General features: G+C 39.3%; 1 protein-coding gene across 17 annotated transcripts in view; it reads left to right on the forward strand.

The window, feature by feature from the left end:
- Nucleotides 1–14,766: 14,766 nt before the first annotated feature.
- The window catches only part of CACNA1C (calcium voltage-gated channel subunit alpha1 C), a 448,320-nt gene continuing 436,918 nt past the window's right edge, over nt 14,767–26,168 (forward strand). For 9 of the 17 annotated variants that reach the window (XM_030040267.2, XM_030040270.2, XM_030040271.2 and 6 more), the window contains exon 1: nt 14,767–15,593. In XM_030040267.2, the coding sequence (XP_029896127.1) occupies nt 15,545–15,593 (49 nt within the window). In that variant the 5' untranslated portion in view covers nt 14,767–15,544. The remainder of the gene's footprint in view (nt 15,594–26,168) is intronic. The other 8 variants (XM_030040274.2, XM_030040275.2, XM_030040273.2 and 5 more) reach the window with 1 other exon arrangement.

A 26,168-nucleotide genomic window follows, 5' to 3' on the forward strand; every position in this document is an offset into this window, starting at 1 on the left:
CCAGTTCTGCCAGATGTGCAGACCATAACAGGCCAAATGCAGTCTTTTACTTTTGTCTACAAAAAGTTGAATTGGCTCTGGCATTAGTTCTAATTGTTTAAAGCTACAAAACAACTTTTTTTCCTTTCTTTTAACCCTATACAAAGGAGAGGGCTGCTAGTGTTGCAAAATAATTGAGTCAGAGCCTGTCGCAATCAAAAGATGATTAGTTTCTTGTGTTTATGTCTGTTCTGATGCGAACCAATCTATTATGTCTGTTTTGTGTTCCTAAGGATGCACTATTTTTATGTGGAACTTGCAAAAGCAGAGACAGTTCACTGATGTTTATTAGTGACCTTGTCTTGTCCTCTGAATTATGGACAGTCTGCTTTGAACATGGGGAAATGCTACTAGCAGTCATTGTGTGGATGTTCGGGGTTTTTTGTAGTTGTTTAACCTCTCCAAGGCCCTACTGCGGTTCTAGATGTAAAAAAAAGAGAAACTGAATTATGGGTGTTTAAGGCTGAAATATTTATAGAAGCAGTTTTTTATTTAAAAGTAGCATTTGTGCCTGAGAAGATCAGATGTACCACTTCAGAATCAGTAACCAGATTTTAGTTTATATTATTAATAGAAATTACATTAAATTTGATAATGTAATTTAGCTGAAAATATTTTCTTCCAGTCTAGGTTTTGGAGTGTTTTTGTGTTACTAAATGGTATAAAGAAAAAAAAAAAAATTCTGTATTGTTTTATAGCTAGATGTTACAAAGACAAACAGTTGAATTACTGTTTATTAAAGAAGGGAATATACCAAATATCAGAACATACATCATAGAAATTAGATCTTTCAAATTAAAACAGAGGCAAGAGATATTAGAAAAATAATTTTGCTTGCTATGAGAAGATGGGATTCCCATCTATCACCAACAAAGTGCTATAAATTAAGATGAAAATGTGTTCTAGAAATAGATTAAAATTAAAAACTGGATTGTTTAGGTTCAAAAGTTTCCTTAATTCCCTGTGAGGGAAGCTTCTGTGGACTTTCAAAATCGATCCTTATTAAAAATGAACAGCAACAATATGTGGATTCCTGAAGTTGTTTTTGAGTTGAAGTCTCTATTTAGGTTGATAAACATTTTACATGAATGAATGTAAAGTACTGCAGGGTGTAGCCCAATTGATTTTAAGGTGGTGGCAATAATTAGAGCTCCAGTGTGAAAAGTGTATTCAAATTCGGGTCATTTGGAAATGCTTCCTGATCTGAGAAGTCATACACTGATGGGCTTGAAAGGGTAAAAAAAGTATCCTGTGTTTCTCTTCTAAGGCTCAGGCAAAGAATGTAACATACTGTGGTGTTTTTCAGCTCAATGAAAGAAACTCTTCCATGTTCTTTGTAAAATGCTACATTGTGATAAGGACTAAAATAAATTACTATTGTGAGTTACTGCTTTGACTTTTCAAATACTGTCTTAGAGCACACCTGGGGGCGGGGAGAGAAGGGCCCTCAGAGCAATGATCCACAACTCCAAATCAAAAATGTAAATTTGAATGCATTTTGAAGAGGGGTTTTACTGCACTTTCTTCAATATTTGAAAATATTCCCAGTACTCTGACAACTCTCTTAAATAAAAATTTGAAGAAAAAAGTCTTCCTAAAACTTTGGATACCAACTATAGAAACCAAAGCCTGTCTGAACAAAGAGAAATTCCTGCTTCATGTTTCCTTAGAATGACAGATCTCCTTGTCTTTGCAGCCTTCTCCCCAAAAACAGCGTGAAGCAGCACTCTTGATTAGTCAAGAGAAGGCAGCATGCAACCATTAATATTAACTGTACCACATCACACCATCTGGCTCCACCAGCTTGGAAATGATGGCCTGTATTCTTTAGTCACAGCAGACAGGAAACAGCAAATTAATTGGCAGTACAATTGTGATTTTTCTTTTACCCTTACTCTTGACTCCCCATGGTCTACCGTTCATTTTGCCTTTGAAAGACCTAGTACTTCTAACTGTATTGGTTGGTCTATTAAGAAGAGAGCGTTTATTGTATAGTAGAGCACTAAGTATATAAAGAAAAACAAAAAGTAGGTGGAAGCTGGTGTAGAACTTAAGTTTTCTTTTAAAAAACACTCATTTTTTTTGTTTTAAACTACAGCGTTGAAGGAATATGCTCTTCTGTGAAGATCCATGTAACTTTTATTCTCAGAGGTATTTATGGACAGGGAGAGGAATGTTAGCATGTAAGAATAGTGCTAGGCAGCCACCTACTTACCTTTTTATTTCCTAACACATAATTGACCCGATACCCTTGCTTTATTTGAAAATACATTTGATCTTACCTCCATAAGTATGTTTTTTCTACAAGCAAAGTTTCCAGGATCCCTGCAACTTGGTTTGGTTGAATCTGAGCATAAAGAACAAGATCTTACTCCCTGTCTTCATAGATGCTCTAAAAATTAATTAGCCCATCCTTTGCAATGCTTTGAAGAGTTAAAAATGCTATGTGAGCATTGGAATTTGGTTCTTCACTCTAGTGTAATCTAGTTTTTAATTGCTCTTCTTGCTCTATTACCAGGAATTGAACTCTTGCAAAATAAGCAAAATCAGTCACAGTTATTAATCAAATGAGACTTCAAGTAGAATTTAGGGTGACACCAGGTGTAGTAAAGCTAGTGAGCAGATTGCATTCTTCTCCTGGACTAAGTACTGAGCCAACAAAACTACATGCTCTGGGTTTCACTGTGCTGTCTAATATGCTACCTTTCTGTTACTGTAACATACATCTGATAGCTCAACAATTTATGGTCATTATAGATCACACTGAACCTTTTCGTAAAGTTTAGAGGACCAAGCTAATTTCCTGTTCTTATAATTATATTCTGACCAAATTCTTATAATAGCTAAATAATGTCACACGGCATTTTTCAATTTCAGTCTCAAAGTATGGTGTGGTATTAATTCAAAATGAAGCTTTAACTCAAATGTCAATTCTATCTTTGTGACTAGTAAAATTATTTTTAAACAATTTTTGTGTGCTCTGAAGTTTTTTGGATGCAAGGCACTCTGAATATCATCAGTGACTGTATTTGATGCTGCTGCAGACTATGGGAGCTTCATCTGAAGCACTGAGAAACTTAGAACGTGGGGAGTCACGAGTATGTTCTTAACTAGTGCCAGAACATCAGCTCAAGCTGATTGCTCCTTTGTGTCACTCTTAGGGCAAGAGTGTGATTCATCACTTCCATTTTGCTGAATGCTGAAGTGTGGATGCATCTTTATGGGTTAGATTTTACTTCCATTGAAGACTAAATGGCATTCTGATCTCATTTGTAATAATGTAAGTTGGGAGTAATTTGGTAAAACTGATTGACCTACACAGTCTAATTCTTGTGTGAGATCTTGTCAGATTCAACAGCTTCACTGGAAATAGGTTTGGTCTTAGCAAATACATATATTTAATTCCCTTGAAAAGTATGTGCAGTTCCCATGCAGTGGGGAGCATGTCTGGATTCTGACTGTTTTTCACCAGTAGAATATTTGTAAAATAAATTCACTGAACATGTTTAAGCCATGTGCTCTTCCTGTGTGAAAGTTCAGGCATGATGTAGCTTTCAATGAATGATTAGACTTGACCACCAGCTCACTTTCATTTTGACAATAATACCATCTGCCATTCTTTCATAGTGTGCTTGTTGCTCTATCTTTGTAACTTTCTTGATGACTACATTGTTTTGATATGCTAGGCCAGTTAAGCTGCAAAAATCTAGTTTAAAAATAGCTGTATGATTTTAAAATGATTTTTAAAAACTGGAGGAGCACAGAAGAAAAAATTGTTTATATATGGTTATAGATCTATTTCTGTAGTTCTATTTCTGGCAAACTGAAGCTATCTGATACACTAGAGTAGCACAAAAAGGAAAATTTATGTAAGTATAGATATGGAGTCATTTCAGGCTGTGGTCAGGATGATCTTATTGGCATGTCTTTGGGTCACTGGGCCAAGCAGAGTTTGGTTTGGTTTGGGTTTTTTGTTTGTTTTTGTGGGTTGTTTTTTTTCTCTGTAGCATTGTTCTTCTATCAAACTATTTTATTCTGAGAACAGAATTTCCTTTCTAGTTTCTTCCTTCTTCAATTAACTGATGTCTTTCACTTCTAGACATCAGTTAGGCTGCAAAACAGCAGTACAGTAATGTACAGTTAAATACAGATATTCAAAATGTGAAATCTGTCAGTCCATCTCCTGGGCGCAAGTCTATGCCTATTCATGTTAGAACAACAATCACATGTCTTATTAAATCAGGTACTCTTTGTGCAGCCCAGGTACTGTGGATTTGCTCTGCTATATACTGCATAAGCTCCACTGTTGTGCTTGTGCTGATAAGTGTTCCTTCCTCAGGCTGCAGTGAAAACCAGCAGCCTGTGTTGTGCATGGTAGCAATTGCCATAAACACTACAGGCTTGAATGGAAGAGAAATGGAATCAGAGGGATGTAATAGTCCCATATTATTTAAATATTCATTTTTTACATTCTCAAGCTCTACCAACCTGGAACTTGCAAACTACACTTTTCCTCTGGGATTGACAGGCAGCACTGACCAGTAGAAAGCTCAGAATGTCGATACCTCCATTTTCCTGTCTTCCTCCAAAGTTCAAGCTGTGTTTCTTCAGGAGATGGCAGCAGATGATACAGTAATTGTAGAAGTCAGAAACTCTCCTATGAGACTGAAGAGGAAAAAAAAAATCCTTATTTCTGTCCAACAGTTACTCAGTTAAATAACAGAATGATCAAGCCTTTTGCATTATGATGATACAGATGGAACAGAATAAGATTTTGAGCCTTTTGTGTTCCTTTGACGCAAGAGAAGTACCCTGCAGACCAGAGGAAGATGGTAAAGTACAGTTGAAAGTGAATGAACAGTTTTGTTTCACTTGATCTTGTTTCATAATTGCAGTATATCAATAGACATTTTATACTGATTACATTAAAAGAAACACCAGCAAAGTCTCATAAAAATTTTGGCATTTTTACCCCTTTCAGTCTTAGAACAGCTTATGTTGGAAGGGACATCGGGAGGTCACCTACTCCAACCTCCTGCTTGGAGCAGGGACCAGGTTGCTTAGGGTTTTGTTCAGTTGACTTTGAAAACCTCCAAGAGATGCCCTTCTGAGAAACTTGGTCCAGTGCCAAACAGCTCTCAGCGTGAAAAAAAGTTTTCTTTATGTCAAGTTGGACCATCCTGTGTTTTAGTTTATGACCATTGTCACTTGTATCTGTTGTAAAGAGCCTGGCTTTATTTTGCTCTGGAAGTCTAGAAGAAGAAACTAAGGAACTGGATAGAGACACTTGTTCAGGGATTTAGTCGTTAAGGAGCTAGGTCTGAAATACTCACCTGGCTTTCACTCACCCAATCTTCTTCTGAAGTCAGAAGACTCAAACTGTCTCATGGAAACACAAGTAAATGAGATATAAAGGACATCTGAAAAGGCGATCAGAGAAGAAAGTGGAAAGTGTGTCCTCCTCTGTTGTTTTATAGCTTCTTGCTTGTGAACATTGGGTTGGACGTTTATTCTGTTTTTCCCAATTTGTAAGATTACATATGATAAGTATTATAATTTATCACTTTATTAGTTTAATGTCCAAAATTCTGGATCAGGATCAAGGCCTGAGTTCTTTACAACTCCTGTTTTTTCTGATTTAAGAAAACAATGCAGAAAGGTGAGGAGGACAGGACGGGAAGGAGGGATAATGGCAAGGTATGAAATGATGCAATTGCATATGCTTGCTATATGTTTAGTTGGCATGAGCTTTCCGTTCTCTTTTGATTTTGTTTTTTCTTATTAAAAAATTATTAGTTTTTCTTCCCATAGAGTAAAAGGGAAAATTAAATAAAGGCTGAAAAATTCCATGGTGCTCTGAGAAAGCGTGAGTTATGAGTAACAGCTTAAGCAGCCTTAGCTGGTGATGTAACCTATTCTGAAACCTACCTATTTTGTTACTTTGAGAACAGTGTAGTCTTGACTAGCTGGTGAGAAGGCAAGAAGTTTTCCCCTCAGTGTAAAACTATTACTATTTTAAGATCCAGCAAAAGGTGGTCTTCCTCTAGTTCTCGCTTACTCTCACCCTAAATCAAAGAGGATATTAAACCTGATCTGGAAAGCTTTTCCTTGTGATTCATTTCTTTTAGATAAAGCTGCCGCTTTTTTTTTTTTTTTTTTTTTTTTTTCTTTCCCTTCTTGTGTGTGTGTTAAGAGCTTAGCTTGGTCATTCTTGGTCTCATGGAGTTCTTGAGAGGCAACTCTTATAAACTAGTGTAAACATCAATGGTATTATAAAATAACTGAACTCTTAACTATTTATGTTAAGGAAATATAAATATTATTTCCTTCAGAACATGTGGAACTAGTGAGGAAAGATTTTAGAGTTGTTTATTTGTTTCATTTTGCTTGTCTCCATGTTTAAGCAAAGATGGGAAGAAATGAAAGGGGAGACATAAATAAACTCTTCTGATTGCATGCTGGAGGGGTAGTTTAAATAACAGTATAACATTTTTCTCAGCTTCTAAAGCTGCAAATTTTTTTTGAGAAACTGCAAACATAATGAACACTTCTTACACTGTGTTGATTCAAAACCTACCATACTGTATTATTCCCCAAATCAAATAATGCTCTCAAATTTGCTGCCTGTCAGCTTCACCTGTTTTACTGCTTGTGTTCCATCAAGGTTCCACGGCAGCTAAGGAAGTTTTGGAGGGCACATATTCAGGAAACCACCCATTACATATTGCTACAAGTATTTAGAATGTTCTGCAGCAGTTGTGGACAGCCACACAACCATTTTAAAATTAAAGCTATTTGAATAACCGTTGTGTGCAAGCCCAAATCCATGCAATGGGAACGGATTTAATTTATACAGTATTCAGGAACCTTTCCAGGATGCCTTTAATATCTCTCCAGCAAAATATACTTTGAAAGACTTTGTTTCACACTTCCAGAACTTCTGTAACACTTTATTAAAGTCCCACTAAATGAGCTTTTGGATGTCCTAGGAGAACGATTAGTCAAGATGGAACCGTAATGAAATATACAGTTTTAAAGTTGATGATATAAGCAATTCAATTAGGGTCTGTGTAGCATTTCCTTGTGGTGTTTTGATGATAATTTTTATGGAAATTAAGAGAGCTATTCTGAGCAATCTATTGGAACTAATTTTGTTTTAAAGGGTGGTTTGCAAAGAAGGGCTTTAGATCACTTGAATGGAAGGTTTAGGTGGTACTGAGATAACCCTGGACTGACTATAGTCTGTAACCGTGCAATTCTGCAAACTTGGGATTGTGTTGTGGTTTAACCCCAACCAGCAACTAAGCACCACGCAGCTGCTTGCTCATTCTCCCCCCCTTCCAATGGGATGGGGGAGAGAATCAGGAAAAAAACCAGTAAAACTCATGGGTTGAGATAAGAACAGTTTAGTAGGACAGAAAGGAAGAAAATAATAGATAATAATAACAATAATAAAATGACAACAACAATAATAATAATAAAAGAATTGGAATATACAAAACAAGTGATGCACAATGCAATTGCTCACCACTCGCCGACCAATGCCTAGTTAGTTCTTAAGCAGTGATCCCCCTCCCCCCCCCAGCCAACTGCCCCCAGTTTGTATACTGGGCATGACGTCACATGGTATGGAATATTCCTTTGGCCAGTTTGGGTCAGCTGTCCTGGCTGTGTCCTCTCCCATCTTCTTGTGCCCCTCCAGCCTTCTTGCTCTCTGGGTATGAGAAGCTGAAAAAGCCTTGACTTATATTCTAAACACTACTTTGCAACAACTAAAAACATCAGTGTGTTATCAACATTATGCTCATACTAAATCCGAAACATAACACTGTACCAGCTACTAGAAAGAAAATTAACTCTATCCCAGCTGAAACCAAGACAGGTTGAAATTGAACATTGCTACATGTGGAAGTTGTCTTTAACTTAGCATCCGTTCAAACTGACCACAAAATCATTATTCAGCTAAACACAGTTAGAAGTCATTTTAACAGGAGGCAGTGGGAGAACTGCAAGTTGTAGAACAGATTTTAAGATTACATGAAATAAAGGTGCTGCAGTTGAAACACAGGCTGATTGCTTGGTGAGTTGTGATTTTCTCCATTTTGGAAAGAAATAATCATGAAGAAAGCCAGAACACCACCGCAAAGATTGCATTATAACCAGATACACTTACTAAGCAAGTTTAGTCCTTCAGTGTAGAAAGGCCCATTGTTCAAAATGAAATGTTGACATTGTGTCTAAGGCCAATATCACAGTAACTATGCTAACTAATCTAATCATCTTGCAGCTGATACATAAGACCATATATTTTTAGACCATTTTATCTCATTAGTGTTTATTTATTGTAGATCCTCCAAAATCTGTCAGAATTCCAAATTGTTGCCTTCCTTGAGTTTGTGAATAATTTTCTATGTTGACAAAGCAGATCTAGAAGTTCTGAGACTTTAAATGCCCAAAGAGAAGGAAGGAACTTGGTCTTATAGCCCACCCCTACATTTCATTTGGTTTTCTTTTTTGAGCTCACCTTATGATATTTATACTTAGAATTGGTTGTACTAGCTAGATATATTTTTCTACATTGCCTTCTTATTTTGACTTTGTGTAGTTTTCATTGTTTAATAATTAGATCCACTGTTTCCAAATGCCAACATCCTGTAATCCTTCCAGTCACTGTAAAGTCTTCCTCAACAGCTTGCAAAAATTTACTCTTTGAAGAATCCATCCCTCCCCAAAAAAGTCTGTCTTGTACTTGCCCTAAATCTCAACTTACGTGTGGTACTTAGTTATGAATAAGCTACAAACTACATATTCCTGAATATTTTGTAGAACTAGTTAGAAGCTTAAAATGGTAATAAATTCTTCATTTTTGTTGTGTAAGCAGTGGCAAGTAGCTAAGATACTCTCAACAGTTTGCATAATGATTTTTTTTTGCCAAAGTGTAGGCTTATTGGATTAAAAATTAATTTTCCTTGTAGATCTCCTTGTAGATATTATTAGGTCATGTCTTTTGTTTGACTGATGATTTTAGACTATTATTAACGGTAATTATTTTGCTTCCCCCCCCCCCCCCCTTTTTTTTTTTTAATTGGCAGTAGCTAATGATGAACTGCTGAGTTTAAGTCTCCTTATATCAGTACATACCCAGTCTGGATAGGACCAATTATTTCTTCTCTAGAATAGAAACAGTGCAACACTTTTTGTTAAGTTCAGGTCTTTCCCTTAAGCTTTTACGGCAGAGTCAACAACTGACCTTTTCCCTTCTTGAGGAACAGAGACTACTTCTGTATTGAAATTCTGCAAAGGTGTTAAACCTTCCTCAGTGCACTAATTAGCGCTGTGGCAGGGTGTCCATGTTGGTGATGGCATAATGAAAACTGCCACAAGTTCTCTTCAAGTTTGATAAGCATACCTGCATTTATATTTTACTTAGGATAAATGTCTATTGTGTTGTTTCAGTGTGTTCAAGCATTTGTTTGCTACACTTCAAGTTTGTGCATGAATTCATACAATGCTACATAGTAATCATTAAACACTAATCACCTATTTACAGTGATAAATGGCGAGCTTTTTCATTTCTGCAGTTGGAATTAAAAAAAGCACCACTGCCACCACCCATTGAAATCACAGATCACCACTGAAAGCTAAGATAGCTAGCAAGATTTGAATAAAATCACACTTTCAGATATCCAGGTTGCTTTCTAGAAGCTTCTGCAGTCTAGAAAATCAAAACCTACTTAAAGGCTATCAATTTCATCTACTTCCTTCTCTTATGTGTCTAACGACAGTTTATTCTAATTACTAGCTACTTTCCTACCCAGTTGTCAATTATTTCATTATTTCCTTTTTTTCCCACTTAGATCTAGTATTTTCTATTGTTTACCAACACTAGGCCTTAATATGTTTCAGCAGACCATACAAATGTCTCGATAAATCTTATAATTTTCCTTCTAACTTTTTGTAGTTGCTTGTTCACATCTGAATGTAAATATAAAAGCTAATGACTGAAATTTCAAAGCCAAGTAACTACTCCTATTAATTTCAATGTGGAACATACGGCTAAGTTTCCCAAGTCAACTTTGAAAATCGGTCTTTCTGACTATATAAAATTTCAAAAGTTCCTGTGTGTATGGCACTGTTGCAGAGTTTAAGAAATTAAATTACCTAGAAATCCTGACCATCAACCTTCCTTTTCTCTCCCATCCCAGATTTCTTTTTTCTTGAGAAAGGCTCCTGTGTTCTAGCTAGTTGATAGTTTTGAAAGGTCTGCAGTTTCCTGACCATACTTTGAATAGCTTTAGATAGGACTGTCAACTGCTTTCATTCTGATTAAAATTAAGCAACCAAAGAAAAAAGTCAGATAAAGAACATTTTTAGAAATCCATACTCACAGATGTGAACAGGTATTTTTTTTTAGTAACAGCTAGGAAGTTCAAATGGAGAGGATTATACTCACATTTTTAGATGATATGTAGTTCAGAAGAATCAAAAATAACTTTGAGAACACTTCTAAACAGAGCAGTCCTGACATATGAGAAAATCTTACTATCATCAATATTTGATTTAAAAAAAATACATTGTTGTCATGTAACACCAGCAAATACCCAATGTTTCTGTTATACTGTGTATGGACAAAAAATGCAGTATTGTCAGAAATGACATAAGTTGTTAAGAGTATTATGTTATTCATGCACAATGATTCTTTTAATGTACCCAGGACTGATCAGGCTATCACTTTAAGTTTGAATGCTCTGAAGGAAACAGATGCTAGACAGAAACCAGAATTATTGACATGTTAGCCTTTGAAAAAAGGAAGGTCAAAGTCTTCATGCAAAGATTGCCCTGTGTTTAAATCTCATTTATTTAAATCAGTCACAAAAAAAATCCCATAGTTTTCAGTACAAGAAAGTGCTGATTCTTATGGGAAGCCTTCTCTGTTTGTTGGCAGAGGTGCAAAACCTTAAATCTGCAGGGAAAAAAATACCTTTCAGCAAAGTAATAAGGAGCTCTGGCACTGTTTCTCTGAGCTGGCCCTGGAAAGATTCACATTTGTATTGTGAGCCTTAATACTATTTCTGGGGATAAATAAATTTCTTTTCCACTTTTGAATAATTTACCTTCTTACTTTATAGTAAAAGGCATTACTGCCAAAATAGTGTGAACATAATCTACTGCAATTAGATAGCTAGATAACTTATGCAGTAGGCCCAATGAAAACCCTAGATCATTTAAAAAGTACTGAGACTGCTTAAAAGAACCTTTCAAATAATTTTATAAGTTATAAAAATAGTTCAATGCAGAGTTATTGTATGCTTTTGTCTGTTTTCATCCCATTGCTTTCTAGCCCCATCTTTAAATACAGCATGACAATAACTCTTCCTCTTTGAATCAAGGAGACATTCTCCTGCACAACCTATTCGGGCGATTTCTGTTCTGAAGATGGATGTGGGTTCTGATACTGGATTTTGAAGAAGCTGTTGTGCCCAGTATACTCTATATATGGCTGGGTAAGAGGGAAGGAGTACTACATTGTACACAGAACAAAAATTTCCTGACATGCAGAATGGACTGTTGCATGTTCACGTTATGCACCCTACAAATCATCTTTGACACTTTGTAACTTAAAATAGCTGTTTTTCAGAAATCTCTGTCTTGGTGCTTTATATGGCCCTCATTAATATTGTTCTCAGAGCAATTGGAGAACAGTTTTTCTCCTTGTAGCATTCCTGTAGGGTAGAAAACTAGTATCTCCATTTTAGAGCTGGCCTAAGGCTGAACATATATTGGATCATTTGTCCAGTCTATAGCCATCTGCTTAGAGGAAGTCTACAAGCACGGATTCAACTTGGTGTGAGATACCCTTGTGTCTGCTCATTACACTGTCCATCTTACCTCTAAATCTGCTGGCTGCCATATCAGGCAGGGACTGAGAACTTTCTAATTGTTTTTGTATTGAAAGAATAATTCTTTCATAAATTTAAGATCTTTCTTTCACTTGTATACTCATCTTTGGGCTGCATGTGTGGGGATCTAACTCTGAAGAAGGCTAAGTGTGCGCCCCTTTCAGAAGGCCTTAAAGCTTTTCAGAGCATCAGTCATTCAAAAATGATAGAAAGCCTTCTCATTTTCTTAGGCTGTATGCTTTGCCTTTAGAGTCCTGGCCCAGAACATACCCGATTGGAGAGCTCAGCATGCAGAGGCCATGGAGGAAAGGGCTGTTGTCCTCTGTGAAGTCTCCAAGCTGCTGCTCTGGAATCCCTGATAAAATCCCTTCTGCACTACTTCTATGAAAAAATGGAAAGAAAGTGTAAAGGATGGAAAGAAATAAATTTGGGGCCAATTGAATTTTCCTGGTTTCTGTGGAGGGTAACACCTCAGGTTCTTTCCTGAGAGAATTATTATTAAATGTGAATTTCAGTAATCACATTATTATGAAAAAATCCTACAGGCACCTTTACTTCAAATGCCAGCTCTTTACCAAACCATCATTTTAGCATACTTTGATAGTACAAATGCTTTAGGGGAAGGTGTGATGTTCATTCTTATGCCACCTGATTCTCCTTCATTAGCAGGATCTTTCCATTTTAATCCTACAATCAGTTTCTTTCCACTTCTCTGCATAGAAAATTATTTGCATCAGAATTGCTGAGTAAGGAAACCTCAAGTTATAGTAGGATTTTATTTATGCTGAAGAAATTAATGCCAGCTGATATTCTTGTTTCTTGCTCTCTTTTCTTCTGAATTTGATTTTTGGTAATTGGCCCAACTTGTGTCCCACTGTGGGAGCCTGGCAGAGAGAGAGGGATAAAGAACAGAGAAAAAGATTTGTAGGTGGCAGGGACAGCTTGTGTATGTGGCTGCATACGTATGTAAGCTGGCATAAAGCAATGCTATGTGGATGTTAACTGTTTAACTACTACTGTATATAAATCCTTAGCTAGCTGAGATGTGACCCAAGAATGGCAAAAGAAATATTTACAGGTGCCCCACTGGTGTTTGATTTCTGTGCAAGAGTGATCAGCTTGCACTTAATTACTTCCCCAGCGATTATGTCCATGCAAGGGTGAATCACACAACTCTTGGTTGACTCATGGCTGGAAAAAATGGAGTTAGCTCAATCCAAAATGGCAAGGATTTGTGGTCACAAGGAGAAAAATAAAATGGGTATTTACACAACAAATGTAGGCAGTGAAGGATTTGCTGTTCAGTCCTTCTTATAATGGTGAAGGGAGGACATTTTTTTCAAGAAAAAGGCAACTTGAATTGAAAATGAAAGCCAATATATTGCTATTGCACCTCTAGCTGTGATCTTGCTTGATCTGGTAAGTTAAACAGGGTAAGTGCATGTGACATTATTAGAGAAAAACTAGGCAATAGAGGACAGAGTATTTTAATTGCTCACAGGAACTCTTCCTCCTGAGTCAGAAATAAAGCTGCGTCTCTACATGCTGTCAATGGCAATATGTTGTTGGTGAATTACCCTTTGAATAGCATCTAAAGCAGAAGTTTTGATGATCAGTGGTTATTAGAAACCAAAATGACCTTTTTTTAGGACAAGTGCTTTGACTGCATCCAGTTTTCGGTAAGTGCTTTACATCTATTCCATTTTTTCTTGTAGTTCTGAGTGGATGTGGTGTTTTCTTGTTTCTTTGCCTACATCTGTTAGGTGGTGTTATTTTCTATTATATTTTGAGTTCTATCTGAGAGATAGCTCATTTAAAGCTGTGGGGGGAAAGCCTCAAAAAAAGACAGCTGTTTGATACATCCCACTGAAAGCCATTTGTAGGGAAGGCACTAAGTTCATTCAAAAGTAATTCCTTTGTAGGGGTATTACCATCTTTAAAATACTTTTTTCCTAGTTGAAATGGAAAAATCACTTGAAAGGAAAGAACCACTGTGTTTGAAGTACCACAAATAGTATTGCACGCATGTGATGTTAAATGGATCCTCTGTTATGAGAATTTACAGCCATGGGTTTGCACGTAGGACACAGTATTCTGGACATTCACCTCCATGTACGTCAGAGCGGTTTAGTTTCTCAGGTTGTGGCAGTTTCTGCAGTGGTTCCTGAGGGGTGTTTTTGAACTCTGCATCTCTTGTTTAACATGGCAGCTCGGAGAGTCTAGATACATTTAACATGTACTGCATTCAGTTCACATTTCGTTTTAAAGAAGTCATTTTTGCTCTCTGCAGAGGCTTCAATTATAGAGGGCCAAATGACAGGCATAATTAAGGCAAGTGGTGGGATACCAGCGGAGCACTTTGGTGTTTCCACCAAGGATTTTGCAAATCCTAGCTTGATTAATCTGTTTAAACATCTGTGCATCCTCTCGTCTGCGCAACTTATCCCTGGGTATCTCTTTCCCTTCCGCTGCCTGCCCACCGTGCCTGTATTTGCCTGCTCGTAACGGATCAAACACAACCGCAGCCCGTTCTGCCGCTTCGTTAAGCGCTTGCACACGATGCCGCCTGTAACGCTTCAGCAAATGATATTGTCCTCCTTGAAATGCAGCTCACAGTCGCATTCCGTAGTGGAACCGCAGGGCAGAGCCCACAATATTGAGAAACCGGATCGAAGCGGGGCCGGAGGACGGCGGCGCCGGCTGCCGCGGGGTGCTGGGCGCGGGCGGCCGGCGAGCGCGGCGCCGTGCCACCGAGCCGCCGTGCCGCCGTGCCACCGAGCGGCCGGGCCGCCGCTCCCCGGCCCGGCCCGGCCCGGCCCGGCCCGGCCCCGCCGCCGCTCCCCTCGCCTGTCCCCCCACTTCTCCAGGCAGCCGGCTCCAGCTCGCCTCCTTGACGTCATGTCTGTAGCCAGGCTTCAGCAGGCGCAGTGAAGGCAGGCAGCGTGTTAAACTTTCAGATCGAGTCCGGCGGCTCCTAACGCCGTGCGCGGGGGGCTGCGTGCAGCCGCCGCAGCTGGAACATCTGGAAGCGTTCAGTGTGTCTGTCTGTCGGCGAGAAGCAGAGAGCGGGGAGCGAGCGCGCTGAGGGAGGGGAGGGAGTAAGGGGCTGGGACTGTGCTCTCTTCCTCTGCAGAAACAGCTCCCTGCCAACACAACGCGCTCAGAATGGCTTTGAAGAGGAGGAGCAGCAGCGTTTGAACATCTCTCTCCCCCCCCCCCCCCTTCTTACTCTTGTAGTTGGTGGATTTAAAAAAGACATTTAACCCTCAGAGGTTTGTCCTGGATGCTTTTGCTTTTTCCTTTTTTTTTTCCTTTTCTTTTTTTTTTTTTTCTTTTTCCCTCCCCTCTCCCTCGTTTCCCCCCTTCCTGTTCTTTTTTATGGTTTAACAGCCAGAGGTGCTGTGCTAAATTCTTGGAAGGGGCCCGGATGTACTGAGGATGCATTGCAATTTCACTAAAGGAGGCAGTAGTGGAAAGGATCAGTTTTTGGTGTTTGATGCAATAATGGGAATCAGGTAATAATAAAAGGGGAAAATCTGCAGCTCCATTCTTCCTTGAATTTTACCAAGCCGATTTTCGGAGGGATTAATCTGGACTCGTTTTAAATGGTCAATGAAAACAAGAGGATGTACATTCCAGAAGAAAACCATCAAGGTAAGCCTGAGATTTACCTCCGATGATCTAGCAACCGTTCTCTCCCCTACCCTTTGTCCGTAATCTCTCGGTTCGGTTCAGCCGCTGCCAGAGCCAGCGGCAGGCGGAGGGGCCGGGGCAGAGGACAGCCTTTGACACCGGTTTCCATTCGGAGCACACAGCTCCCCTCAGGCTGGCGTGCTGCAGGGAGACCCCCGCAGCCCCTCGGGGAACGGGTGTTTCATAGGAAACCCTGGGCAAAGAAAAGTTGCTTTAGGTCGCCGTCGTCGCCTTCTAAGGCGGAGGGTCGAGGAGGGGCGCCCGGCGAAGGGGCTGCGTGCCGTGGCCGGGGGCTAAGGGAAGCCGCGGAGCAGCCCGCTCGCCCGTGTCAGAGGAAGATTAACTCGCAGTGCGGCCGGAATTAGGGGACCTTTCCCAATTAATGTCGTCCCGGTCCTCCTAACCCCCATCTGGGTACGGCTTCCTAAGACACCGGGAGAGGAGCCCTTCCCTTCTCTAAAGCTACTTCTAATCTCTCACACGAAAGGGGAGGGGAGGGGGGAATTATCTGTTTACACACATATACACCATACACACGCACATACTGAGAGAATGAAGGACAGCGGGGAGCGCCTGTATTAAAATGAAAGTTGGGTTTTACTTGGGGCGGTGATTTCTCGCCGAGCTCCTCTCAGGATCGCCCGCATCATGGATACCAACCCGCGCTGCTGCTCCTCGGCATTAGCAAACGTCCCCCGCTATTCCCTGTAGTAAAACTTTGTTTGTCCAAACTCCACAAGCCTTCCCCCCCTCCCCCGCCCAACCCCGATCTGCCGTTCCTGAAGTTATTTTTATCCTATTACCTGCATGTTGTCACCCCCTCCCCTCCCCTCCCCTCCCTTCCCTTCCCCACCAGCCCCGGCTGCACACACACGTCGGTATTGCAGAGCAGGCAGAGCCATTTCCTCCCCTCGACGAGAGAGGAGCAGTGCTCCGGCGGGAGCACGCTGTCTCTCTCTCCCTCCCCAGCAGAACCCCCCAGCCGCGGTCAACTTCTGCCCCATCTCCCCCCCTCGCCCCCGGCCTTGCCCTGCAGGGCAGCCCCTCCCTCGGCCGGGGCCAACTTGCCTGCCCCCAAACCTGCCCCCGCCCGCTGGGATTGAACACCTGCTCTGGGTGCGGGGGTGCCCGGGCGGTGGGGGGGGCAGCGGCCTGGCGAGGGCCCCCAACCCCGGTGAGCTCCCCAGGTACCCCACCCCCCTGAGCCCCTTGCAGGGGCGGCCGAGGATGCAGCTGGGCAGCCCTTAATAGTGGGGGGGGGGGGGGGGCAGTGGGTTTCACAGATAACACCCCCCTCCTTCCGATTAAATACAGATTAAAAAGAAAAAAAAAAAAACAAAACCCCAGCACCCCCACCCCTAGCCACTGTATCGAAATGAGGTGGGAGGGGAAAGGAAGCAGCCCCTGATCCAGAGTGCTCCTTCCAAGTGGGAGCAAGTCCACAGCACATGCATTCAGCAGGCATAACTGAGCTGCTCTTCCTGGACCAGAGCTGATAAAGTGGACGAAGAGCTCAGCCTCCGTAGCAATATGCCAATGCTATGGCAACCTAAATCCAGCTCCCTCCTTATCAGCTGCAGTGATTATATAATTGGAGGAACAGTTTTGCATCTGTCTCTTGATGCGGATTGTCATTACTCACAGGTGAAAGAGCAACTTCTAAAGCAAACAGAAAATCAGCTGGGTGGAAGAAAGTTCTGTTTCCTGATAGTGCTTGGGCTGCCATTTATTTAGAATCTATTTTTATTTTGTGCAAACAGCACCTGAAAGGTTGAATTGATCAGTAGTCAAGAAAACCCGGTGGCAGGGAGATGGGAGCAAACCAATTGTAATGTGGAATGGAGTGATTAAAGCAACCACAGATTCCCAGTTGCAAGGTAGAGATAAAAAAAATGAGTAGAAGGTAAAGCTAGGTCTGTGATCCTGGTCTGCTCCTTGCTTCTAAGAGGGAAGATTGATTTGGATAAGTCCTCGCTCTTGCATCCTTCTCAGTTGCTGGCAGCAAGCTGAATGTTCCAGGTACTACCAATGCAAGACAAATTTTTATGTCTGTTCTTGAAATGTGAGTAATGTGACTAGGCCTCTGCCGTCAGTCGTGCTCTGCACATGTCTGTTCTCAGCCCCTTATCAGCCTACCTGAACAGCCTTATGCTCAGGACCCTGGGCAGCAGGGGACCTGGTGTAATAGTGGTTTACTTAAAATAAATAAATAAAGCATGCTAGAGGCCATTAGTTAGATTGTGAGGACTGTGGGGAAGAGGAATTGTATTTGAAAGTGCTTTGTTGACTTCTTAACAGCTAATTTGGTTAGGTTTGTAATATAATTGTTTTATGCTTTTGAATGTGACTTTTTACACTGAACATCTTTCACCCTAAAGTAAGAATTTCCTCATTTTTTGGATGTTAAAATATAAATCTAATGTGTTTTCACTGCAGTCTCCTACTGCACAAAGAAAGGGGAGCTGATAGTATTAATTGTTGATGCTGAGATGCTTTTCAATGTTTATTTTTGCTACACAATGGAATGTATTTTTATAACAATTAATTATTCATTATTACCATAGAGCATGTGTTTATCTAGAAAATTTTAAGAACCCACCCGACAAGCACCAGAAAAGCTTTCAAAACTAACTACATCACATTTAATGCACATGTGGGACCGGGTGGAATCCTAGATGGGCATCTTTAGTGCATTCCCTCATAATATTTTGAAAACTTGCTCTCCTAATATAAAATGGAAAATCAGTTTGCAGACCCACGTTTTACAGCCCTCTCAAGGGAGGGACCAGGATGAGTCAATCTGGTCCCTGGTGTTGCAAGTTTGAGTCTCAAGCCCAGTTTAAACATCTAGTTAAATTTCGCTGCTTGCGATTCTGGCGTTCGGCGGGATCTCTCCTGGTGAGATTTGGTGACCAGCCAGGAAATGAAGCAAAACCAGTAGTTCTTTCTGCTGTGTCTTTCAGTTCCAGGGATTAGGGGAGGAGGAGGAGGTGTGGGGGGGGGGGGGGGTGAAGAGCGGGTGGGGGTCCCGGGTACTGCCTCCCCCAGGAGGTGGCACTACAGGGCCGCGGAGCCAGGCGTGGTGGCCGCGCTCCGGGAGGGGGGGGGGGGGGGATGGTGGTGGCAGAAGACACTTCTAGGTCTGCTTCGTCCATCCCCTGCTTTTCAGGAGGAAAGGCCAGATGTGTAGTACTGATAGATACGTAACTATCCCGGAATAAAATTCATTAGGATTGAAGAGCCCCTGGTAGGTCATTTACTCCATATAGTAACGATCCTCTGAGTGAAAAGCCATTTCTGATACCATGTCTGAACTACCCTTCCTTCAATTTCATATAATGCCTTTGGGCTTTGTCCTTATTGCATATTTTGAACAGATTTCTACCTGCTGCTTGTAAAAAAAGAACCCCCTCGGGTACTTGTCAACCATAATTAGGTCTTCTTGCAACCTCCTTTCCTAACCCGTACATATTCTGTTCTTGAAATCTTTCCCTGTAAGACACTTTTCATAGTCCTTGTATCTTTTGTATCTGTTAAATTAGGAACTAATTAGTATATCCTTTATTTCTCGGAAGCCTATTGATAGTGAGAGGGTCAAGTCACAAATATAGTCCCTAATGCATTTTCTGACCTCAAGTGAGGGTCAAACCCATAAATATTCCCCTTAACTTTGCAGGTATAAATACAGAGATGACTGTGTACACTTCACAGCTGATTTCAGTTAAAGGGTTGAAATCTGTCTCATGCTGTGCTACAAGACAAAAACCATTGGAGATATGGACTAGAATTTACTGGATGTTTACTTTAATTTTCTGCTCTATTTTCAGAATGCCAATTTTATTTCCTGTAATTTTGGGGGGCAGTGCTTTCACGTGTAGGAGAAACCGTGCTCTCTCCGTGTTGACAAAGTGATCAGATTAAGCAAACTGAGTCTTCATTTTCGAGCATTTGTTTTTGTGCTCTCGTTTTGCTGTAAAGGTTTGTCAGAATAGGCATTAGTTGTGGGGCATAAAGGATACCTCTAAGTGGTTTGAAACAGCTTATCTTCAGGATTTTTTGGGAAAAAAAATCTCAATCACTGTTTTAAAATGCAGCACTAAAATTCCAGCCCCCACTGATTTAACAAGAAATGCTTGTATTTATAAGGTACAATCTTCTGTCTCCAAGAACTTGGAACATTCAGTAAGCATTAAACATTTAATTCAATATAGTATGAAATAGCAGTGTAATAGAAAAATATTTAATGTAATGTTAAATAACAGTACTTAAACATTCTGCATAATACAGTGCACTGCATTTACTTGTGAAAGTTGCCAGCAGAGTCTTCAGAAAAGTATTTAAGTGCTTTCAACCATTTCCTATCCTTAAAAGGAGTATTTAAGTATCCTGCTAAAGGCATGGAATTTAAAGTATACACTTCTGAAAGATTTTCTTTGAAATTATCTTCAGTCATAGAGACCAGTTTGGGTTAGGTCATTATCAGCATTCCTGCTGACTGGTTCTTCCTGAAGTTTGTGAGTTTCTGCCATCATGAACACTTGCTTGTGAAGACCTAGCCAGTGTGCTCTCTGCAACCAACTCTTGGTTGCATCTCTGCTCTGCAATCGAATATGTTTTGGGGGTTACATCTGTGTAATTCACTGCAGCAGATGTGACACACCCTTGCCATGTGGAATTAATTTATCCTACTGAGATATTTACTTCGAATTATTTGTCTTCATCTTTTTGTTTTGTTACCTCAAAACACTTTAGAGAACATGTCGTATAACTGCAATATTACTATGTATGCTTATGTTTGGCTTATTTTCTTTCAGTTTTGTGGAAAATGGGTCTACATCCATGCTTAAAATAGGATTCATCTGAATGGCAATCACTCTTAAATTTACTTTTTGCGAGTGTGTATGTGCATGTCTGTGAATTGTCATTGTGGCTGTTTGACTCAGTAGGAACTGTCTTGTTTAACCCTTTCTGGGAATTGATTCAAGGAACAACCTCACTGAAGTTGAGGAACAGCAAATACAAGATCTCTTCCAAGCGAATGTGTTCACTAAATTTGTTGTCTATCAAACAACATAACAGATGTGACTATGTGCAGTAAAAGTCTCTCAAATTATTGAAAACAACAAATCAGATCAACACTGAAGAAAGCTTTTACCAATGGCAGATATATGCTTTACAAAACATAATGTTATTAAATGGTTCAATTGCCTATCTTTTTTTTTTTTAATACTGTAGACAAACCCAATACATTTTTGAGTCAATCATTTATCTGAAACACTGTTTTTTATTCAGATAGTGGGGATGAGATGAATTTGAGAGAAAGTGTATTAATTAAAATGTTTGTTACTGGATTTCAGCAACATTAATTTTAAGAAAAGACAATATTAAGTATTCAGATGTATTGGTTACCACTGAATACTTTTCCTTTTGACATAGTTCATCTATTACCTAACACAAAATTGGCGTTTTTGTCCTTGTAATTTTACCGCTGGAAGCTTAAAAAAAAATAAATCTAAAAATGGTAAATATTCTTTACTTTATTGGAGTAAAAGTATCATTGTGCATTTAAGCTACCTGAGGATTTTTTTCCTTATCCTTCCCTTTTTTTCTTATGGGAGAGGAAGTCACAGTCAGTCTTCTCTGCAGAGAGCATGGTGATGGGCTTATGGTGCTTCTGCCAGAGAGAAGGTGTAGTTTTAGGTGGTAGAATGGTCCTGGTGGGAGCTCTGAAATACAGTGATGAAGTTATATGATCACAAGGGCACCTGTTGCTGTTGCAAGGTTGTCGTGCAATAACTCAGGGTGTAGTCAATAGTATATATCAACCTTTGAAAGAGTTTCTGTTAGTTTCCATGGATGGGACATAATGATGAGAGTGATATAAACTTTATTAAGAACTTGAGAGGGATTCAGGGTAGCTCTTTCAACTGGAAGAGTCACAGGTGTCTCTGTACTGTGTATAGAGATTTCCAGAACAAAAGGCCTTGCTGAATTTCTTCCAGAAACCTAAATATAACATTAGAGATTGTATGGTTTGGATTGTTGAATTTGACAGTCGGGGGGGGGGGGGGCAGTGTGGAAGGAGAAAAGTTTAATATCTGTATTGTAGAAGGTGACAGAAGATTTGGTGGAATCACATTTTGTCTATATTTTGTCATATTGGCAGTTGTCCAGATATCAAGGTTGAATTGTTGTGATCTACAGCTGAGAGATTATTAGCACGATTCATCCTCCAGAGAAGCTTAGGTTGAGGTGAACCCACTGATGATGGCTTTGAATCTGGTCTACTCTGTGTGTTGCCTTCACAGGCATCTTTCCCAGAAAGGATAGCTCTGGGAGACACTGCTCTCACTGGTATGCATTTCACTGCAAAGAATTGCATTTTTAAGTAGTGGGAATTAAATAAAATCTTAATGTAGGATGGAAAGGACCTGCAGAGGCCAGGTAGTTCAACACCCTGGTCAAAACAGGTCTAGTTAGATGAGGTTGCTCAGGGCCACATCCAGTCAAATCTTGAATGTCTCTGAGGACAGAGCTTCCACAAACTCCCTGGGCAGCCTGTTGCAGTATTTAACCACCCTCATGGTAAAAACCAACCAACCAAAAAAACCCAACGCATTTTTCCTAGTATCTACTCTGTATATTTATATCTGTATATTTTAAGATGGAGAGCTAATTTACATATGTCAGCCAATAGCTAAACTGCAACTATGTTTCTGTGTTTAATCAGACATAGTGGCCATTTGTTGAAACTTTGAGATGGAGGACTTGAGGGACTTTTGCCTCAATGCATCACACCAGTTTCAGAGTAGTTTGCTTGGTTTTTTGGAAATCTTATCATAGTTTATAGGTGAGGTGAGACAAGCCTGGAGTCTCGATTGCTCTGATAGCCACACTGAGTTTGTAAGTAAGTGGGTGGTTTTCCTGCACTGTGCTAGAACAGTTTTCATGCAGAATTGTGGCTAGAGACAGAGACTGCAACATATAATGAGGAGGTAGTAGAAATCTATGAGTAGTTCACTTTAATGTTCCAATACATGTTAACATATCGGGTCAATAGATGAATCCTGCTATAATTTACGAACATTTAGCTGAATCTAATTATTTACTGTTGGGATATATATATACCCACACATAATATCACCAGGGAGTGATGACTATAGGGCTTGAATCCAAACAGGATTGGGGTACTAATTTTGATTTAGATTCCTTTTTCCCTACTGAATAAAGAAAATTGAGATAACTGTTAATGGATGTTTTATGGGATGTTAGAAGCTTATATAGGAACACTAAGACTACATATTTGTAAAGGACTTCTGCAATTTTCCTCTTTTCTGTGTGTGTGTGATTTTTTTTTTTTAGTCCCAGATATTAAATTCTGAATCTCAGTATCTGTCTCAGCAGGCAAAACATTCAGAATCCATGAAAACATACCAGCAAGTTGAATCTCCTTCAACAGCTGGGAGGAGTTATCAGAGTACTAGTTAAAGCCTTGTCTGTGGCGGGGGGTGGGGGAAACAACCCCAAACAACATGTTATTTAACCTGGCACCTGTAAGGATATAAAAGAAATCCACAAGATTCATCAGTCTCCTGAGCTGGGCACCAATGAACTTAGCACATTTAGTTCTTTGATAAAAGACAGTAGATTAAAATAAAGTAATTCTTAAGGGTGGCTGGAGACTTAATGGTTTTCAAACCAGAACCAGAAATGAGACCAAAAAACCCTGGCTAATTGGGAACTCTCTTTGCATCTTGTACATAAATCGTAAGAGTTAATTGCTTTAAGAAAAATATTGTCTGAGATCCATCTAACCTTAAAGGACGCTTTATCATATGTTTAAAATATGCTTCTCTAAATGGTATTGTTATTTATCTTAAATTCTTCAGGTTTTCAGTCCATGATGTGGATGGTTGCCTTTGGGTATTTTGGAAAAAACAATTAAATATGACTGAACATGACATTATAATTACAAAGTAAATATGCTCTAATTGAGTAATTAACTCAACATTTCTTCCTAAAGGCATTGCAGGAATGAATTCATGTTACTGATCAGATTTCAGATTCCTTATTCCAAAGGAGACAAAAATGCTGTTCTTCAATATGGCTGGCTAGATGTAAGACTTCTTAAGATTCCTCAGTTTTTGAAATTTAATATGTATTTTTGATACATCAGATGTTCATCTAACAATTTTTGTCAGAGGAAATAATCTTTTAAATACACAAAGAGTACCTTGTGTCTTTTTGCTTGCAAGTCGGTCCAACTCTGTTAGGTACCAACTATATTCTGCTTCATGCATTATTGACAAAAATAGTAATTCTGAAATTAAGACTTGTATGACATAGCTGTTAGTAGTAGGGTTCATGAATTTTAGATACAGAAACACTACAATGGACTGTGTGAGAAGCAGTGGAATCCAGGTGAGTTCAGGAATTAAAATTGATGTTTGTTGAAGATAGAGGAAAAATGAATTATTGCACTTAAATACACTGCATAATATATTTATGTTGAAGTATGATACGGATTGACAAATATCAGGAAGCTGAAAGTCAAGAGTGATATGCAATGCCAGATGTTGCTCGGTTTTCTATCTTGTATCTTTCATATAGTTCACAAAAGAATGTTTTCCATGCAGACCGTATATGTAAATATTAGAAATTTGGATTTAGTTAAGTATGAAGGGGTCTGATTTCCTTGGGATAAATTTAAGATATTTACAGCAAAGTTAGCAAATTAAGTCAGATGAGCCCCAGTGCCATTAAGAAAACAGAGGAAATCCATAGTATTCATTACTTTCTCAAGTTGTAAACAGATAGACTTATGTGTAGGGAAGAAAGCTTCACCTGTGTGCTGAAACTCCCATATGATACTTAAATCACTTATTATTGCTGACTTATAAATTGTATAGATGCACAGAGTGTTTTCAGGTGTAATTTAAATTTGAATTGGTCTCTTTAGAGAGAAGTAAAATGTATTTATAGAGTGGAAATTGAAACTGATCAGGCTTAATTGTGGTTTGAATGGAACTTTTGTATGACTGTATTCAGGAGCAACAGGTAGGAGTGGATTATATGAAATTTTTACATTGCTTTCACCTAAATGAAAACTTTAAGTGAAAAACCTGAGATTTGCAGACATCAGTCAAATTTGGTGCAGGCAGTGTCAAAATTGAATTCTTAAATTGGTGAATGGCTTGAGTGATATAATTCTAATATCTCTGGTCTGTCAGATTCTCACTGCCTTTGGCTCAAGTGTACAAATCCTATGAGTGTGAAATGTTTGTTAGCAGGTGTTTGGGATGTGGTAGTTCTGTACATAGCAGTACACTCTCTGCTGAGCTCTGAAACACATTTCTCTACAGTTTTCTTTGAAGAGAGTTGTTTGTTATTTGTTAAATGTAACAAAGCTTATTGCTTAAATCAGAAATGGGGGAATCCCAAATTCCTGGGAAGTTCATGAGGGACTATGTTGAAACTTAATTCTAATTTGTTTTTTTGGGTTTACGTTATGATCAAAAGAGTTACAGTTTAATTTTAATTTTGGATTTGAAACTAAATGCAATGGTATAGTGGTGACTGGAATAAAGGGAGTATCTCTTGTCAATTTAGCCATTATAGCAAAAGTCAGAAATAAAAGCAGGGAGTGAAAGATTAAGATGAACATGGCTTGAAGGCTTTTATCTGCTTTAAAGCAAAGGGTGTCCAGAAAGATCACAAGAGATGAAAACTTTTGTCCTAATTCGCATGCAGTGATAAAAGCTGTTATGCATGCCAGGAAGTCAGTCAAAAAATAACTAGAGGTAGTTGCTACTGACAGTTCCTAAAAACAACCAAAGTGTTTTAAAATAAAATAAAAAAAACCCCATCAGATATCAAGCTTCAGAAAATTTGATCATGGTGCTCTACAGGTGCTTGGCATTATCTCCAGGGAAGTATCTTAGCGCATGGTCAAATGTGAAGCGCTTTAAAAAAGATCAGATCTTAAAATGCGAATAATTCAACAAAACATTACAAAAGTTTTTAATGCTGATAATGCAACTTCCGTTACTTCCTATGAAACATTATGCTTAGACACCTTCTTAAGTGCTTTTAATCTGCAGTGTGAGTAACATAACTTAGAGTGTTTCTGTCAATAGATATGTATTTGACTAGAACATACATTCTGCTGTCTTAATGCAAAGCTTGTATTGAAATAAGTTTTTGTTTGAATTTTACTGTATATATGGGTCAGCAATTTTCTATCTATTTCTCTAGTACTTAGCATTCTTGTTGAGAACTTTGCTGTTATCTTGCTTTGCCTTGATTTTGCTCTTATTTCACCAGAACACTGTTTTACTTTTATTTTGGGGTATGAATTTTTGAGATTTTGTCTGTTGTACTTTAAGGTGGTTTCTCATGGAGAACATTAGTGCATAGAATATGGAGCTAGGTTTGACTGAATGTTGCTAAGGATTTTGGCATGCATGCTGTAGGGCCACAGGATGCTTTATTTAGGAGAAATATGGTTGAGGAAACCCTGTGTGGAGTCAGTTCTAC

The sequence above is a fragment of the Aquila chrysaetos genome, chromosome 17, assembly GCF_900496995.4.
Source record: "Aquila chrysaetos chrysaetos chromosome 17, bAquChr1.4, whole genome shotgun sequence".
Lineage (NCBI taxonomy): Eukaryota > Metazoa > Chordata > Aves > Accipitriformes > Accipitridae > Aquila > Aquila chrysaetos.